Source organism: Oryzias melastigma, linkage group LG7, assembly GCF_002922805.2.
Source record: "Oryzias melastigma strain HK-1 linkage group LG7, ASM292280v2, whole genome shotgun sequence".
NCBI lineage: Eukaryota > Metazoa > Chordata > Actinopteri > Beloniformes > Adrianichthyidae > Oryzias > Oryzias melastigma.
This window is the reverse complement of record NC_050518.1, coordinates 4,418,859-4,423,231: the sequence shown is the minus strand read 5'-3', so window position 1 is coordinate 4,423,231 and position 4,373 is coordinate 4,418,859. Positions and strand designations below refer to the sequence as shown.

Here is a 4,373-nt window from a genome sequence, read left to right as displayed (position 1 = left end):
CTCTATAATTGGCTTATTTAAATTGAATTAGCTGATCAGACATTCAGTGCACTATTTATAGTCATTTCCGAGTTTGCCTTGGCAGGTATAATCATAAATCTAGACCCGTTTAATATATGCAGCAGATATAGAAAAGGGCCATTACATTAACAAATAAATCACTCCTTTAGTGTTGAATTTGCAGTACTTATGCAGGGGAGGAGCTACATGGGGGCAAGGGGACAGCTAACCCCCTGCAAAAAAGCTGCCCCCTATTTTTAAAAGTAAATATTAGTATCATTAATGACAAATATTAAAATAATAACAATTAAAGCATTAGTAATAGCATCTCGGCTACATAATAACTGCTGTTTTAATTTAAAGTACATATTTTTGATTCTTTAAATTTTAATTGCAATTTAAAAAAAGCAACTGAACTGAAAAAAGCTAATTATGTGATTCTTTAGAGCTAAGACAGAGGATCGGTTTTAATTGCTTTTTTGATATTACTGGGAAAAATACCGTGTAAAAACTGTCTGATTTCAGAAATTGTTTCGAGGAAAATTTTCGTTTTATTGCTAAATTTAGTTTTATGAATTTTGTATTTTGTTAATGAAATCAGGAGGAAAATCAGAAAGAACTATAAAGATAGCATATTATCATAGTTCGTCAAACTAAACGGAATGTTCTTTTAAATCAGCAAGAAATTATAGATTTTAGTTATGATTTAATAATTAAATTTGCCAAACTATTTTGTGTGCTTGCAGGTCCAAACTATGTGTATTAATGAGTGTTCACATTCTCTACAGAATTTAAATTTTTTTATTAATATATTTATTCAACATTTGGATGTATTGATTTGTGGGATAAAAAGATTTTTAAAAGATACCTATTTGACATTAACAGAAATAGGTCAAACATTCTCACCTCCCAGCAGCCACCGCGCATCTCCACGAGCGCGAGAGGGTTAATAAAACTGGAAGTCTAGTCTGGCCGTAAACTCCTCCTTCCTGCCGTTGGGCCCGTCCGTCTCTCAAGGGAAAGTTTGTGGTCGCTGAACGCCGTCTGCCCCTTAAACCAAACAACAACAACATTAGCGTGGTCCGGTCCGGGTCAGTCTCGACACAGCTCGACCGTTAACGCGACGCCTTTTGATGCTAGCATTTTGAAGTCGCGCGAGGAGGGCGGGCATCGGATGCAGAGGTGAGCGTGCTCGCTAAGTTTTCCCAAGTATTACTACGCTAAAAGAAAGAATGGAAAAAGAAACCCAAATGAAGTTGTACTTTTAAACAAGTTGTTTTTTTCAAATTACTTTAACGTAAAAGCTGCTGGTTTTGGTTTAGCATGAACCCGAACGTTTTAATACATTTGTTTGTGTATCCGCCTTCTTTGAAGTACCAACATTTTAAGCTTTTTTATGTAAATTCCCAAAAGTTGAGTCCATGTTTTAGCTAGTGCATGCTAAAGTTACACATAGAGGCTATTTTTTCCCCGCTATGCAATTTGTAGAATTGTTGCTTTATTTTTTTAGCTCCATAACGGGGAACATCCTTAGGCTACACAGTTTCGTTTTGCTCCTCTAGCTTTCAAAACACTCGTGAGCAGTCGAGACATTGATGAAGGGATTTATCTGAAGCCAGCAGTTTCAGCTCCACTCTCTTGCCATGCCTTACATTCCGTAGTCGAGGGGGGGCTTGCCTCTCCCCTGAAGTGGACACAGTGATGAGTTTGTTGGACTAAAAAAAAAAAATACATGTATCTTTCTTCCTTTGTGACCTTCCTTGTGTGTTCACACCTACAAAAAAGCTTGAACTGGCTCACATGAGATCATTAAAGTGCTAGAAATATGTTAGCTGTGTTCATGTCATGCCCACTGACTTTCAAGGAAACCTTTTCCTTCCTGCAGCGATTACATTTCCAGTAATTGTCATAAATTAATTCCTAAGCACTATTGCTCTATTTTTTCCCTTTTTTTGAGGAGATAACATCACACTCAAACAGCACAGGATTGTGCAATATTTGTAAGGCTTTGCTTTCCAGTGGCCACAGCAGCTAATATGTATTGTTTGAGTGTGTTGACATTGGTGACTGTGCTGTGACATAAGTGACTTTGAAAGGCGAGGCTGCTGTAAATTTTTTACCTTGCAGCACACCTACTCGTGGAAGCCCTGGGTTTATGCTACTTCTGCGAATGTACTGTCAGGTTCAGAAAAAAAAGTGGGAGCTTGGACTCTTATAAAGTACAACCTCTGACTAGCATGTTCTCAGACATTGTAAAGCTGTAGCAAGACAGAAGGAGCTGTCCTGTTCAGGTACAGCTCACAGGAGATTTGGTTTCTTCTGATTTGGAAAAGATTAGAAACAACTGTGTTTGCCCTTACTAAGGAAATGAATAGGAGTTTTTTTTTTCTCTTGTTTTTTTATGATCTCTTCAGCTTTTTTTTTCTTTGTCTTGTTTCCCTTTAGAGTGCTTTTCCTTGTCTCAGTTTTGATCTCACTACAACTGGTTGGACTAAAAGTTTGACACTAAGAAGATGCGATCCAGCGTGGATGGACACCCGCATACCCTTGGGAGTGGAGAGACTAACGGCAACAGTGGGAGCAGCAGCAGCAACAACAACAACAACAACAACAACCACCACCACGGTAGCAATGAGAACATTGGAAACTCAGGATCCCAGTATGCACTGTGTGCTTTGGGAGTTGGCCTCATCGCCCTCAGTGTGGTGATGATCGTGTGGAGTGTGGTGCCTTCAGACGTAGCTTTTAATAACAGCAGCTCCGGCTCAGGGGAAGGTGGCGTGAGCGAAGAGAAGCGGAATAAAGCGTCCTCTGTGGCTTTTGTGCTGATTGGCTCTGGGGTAGCTATGCTGTTGCTGTCTCTGTGTCTGGGAATGAGGAACAAGCGGCGGGCGCAGCTGAGGCTGCAGGAGGCCCAGAACCAAAGACAAGAGACATCACGGGAGCAAGAGAGACAAATGTGAGTTTGATCATGAACCGACTTGTACTTTTTTGTTGCTCTGCAATTTATGGTTCTGAGAAAACTTCTGTAAACCTTTAAGGAGTGATAGATTGTGAAACCTGAGATTTTTTGAAAAAAGTAAAGCATTGTTTGCAGTGGAACAAAATAGCTCATCTGAGGTTTTCAATATTAGGATGTTTTTAAAGTCTATGCAAAGACATGTTTGATATTTTTGTTCTGTTGAGTTTATTACTAACTCTAGACATTTTAAAAATATATTAAAAAAAATTATGAAGATGTATATTATTTTCCAATCCCTTTGTTTATCGCAGGGGTTATGTTATAAAAATAATCTTCGTTGGATTAAATCTTTGAAGTAGGACTACAGATGTTTTAAGGCTGTCAAACCCATCACTACACACTTTAAACAATTTACTTAGACATACATGAACATTTTCAGTTTTCTCTCTTGTTAAAACTCTCAAAGTTCAAACCTTTATCAAAAAATAAGTTCAGTATTTATAAAATAAAAGGCAAAGATCTGATTGCAGATTTATAGAAATTTAGCAAACTTACCATATTTTTAATGCAGCACAGAGGAGATTGACAGTCAACAGCCGGTCAGGAGGGAGAACACAATGTGTTGTAAAAAAGCAAAACAAAACTATAAAAACATGCAAAATTTCCACAAAAAAATCTGCGATACTACAAAAGGTGAACTGCGATATAATGCGGAAGCTTTGAACTGTTTACTTCATCAAATTGTGCATGTTGAAAATGCTTGACAGAAAAAAACTCATTTAAGTTATAAAAGTATATACTGTATTTTTCGGACTATAAGTAACTCTTTAAGAGAAAAGTACAACATTTCTGAACAAATTCAACAAGCCCGACGTAACGTTGCATTCGACACTGAACGTGATTCATGCGTCAAATTCGAGTCCGCTGCCTCTTTTCACGTGCGTCAAATATAACGCTCAATGCTTGTCCAAAAATGTGTTCATAAACTAGACACCCATTACGTGTGGAGAACCTGTCTGAAATTTTTAGCCCCTTCACTACTTGATGAAGGCTTTGACTGCATATCTCGTTTAGAATGCAATGGAAGATACGAATGATGTTGAGAGGTTACTTTTATTTTTTAATTTTTTGAAGAGTTCTAAAAAAGTAAATAAGAAAAACAAATAAGAATAACAAATAAGAAAAACATAATATTCATGAGAAAAACGATCAGATTCTCAGCCATGTTTGTTTTGGATTGCGCTTCTTGGATTGCGTTTCCGTTTGCAGCAAATATTGATACACAAACCTACAGTGCCCTCTAGTGGTTGTTAGTGTGGAAACAACCGCTAAAAGGCAACCAGTTGTTAGTGGGAAAATAACGAATATATGAGCCTATTTATGTTTTTTAAAAATCACAAATAAGTCGCTC

General features: G+C 37.5%; 1 protein-coding gene across 2 annotated transcripts in view; it reads left to right on the top strand.

The window, feature by feature from the left end:
- The first annotated feature begins 916 nt into the window (after positions 1 to 916).
- Positions 917 to 4,373, top strand: part of tmem51a (transmembrane protein 51a) — a 5,834-nt gene continuing 2,377 nt past the window's right edge. The window contains exons 1-2 of one of the 2 annotated variants that reach the window (XM_024292477.2): positions 917 to 1,182; positions 2,446 to 2,959. In XM_024292477.2, the coding sequence (XP_024148245.1) occupies positions 2,514 to 2,959 (446 nt within the window). In that variant the 5' untranslated portion in view covers positions 917 to 1,182; positions 2,446 to 2,513. Of the gene's footprint in view, positions 1,183 to 1,499; positions 2,960 to 4,373 lie in introns of those variants that run through there. The other variant, XM_036212654.1, reaches the window with a different exon arrangement.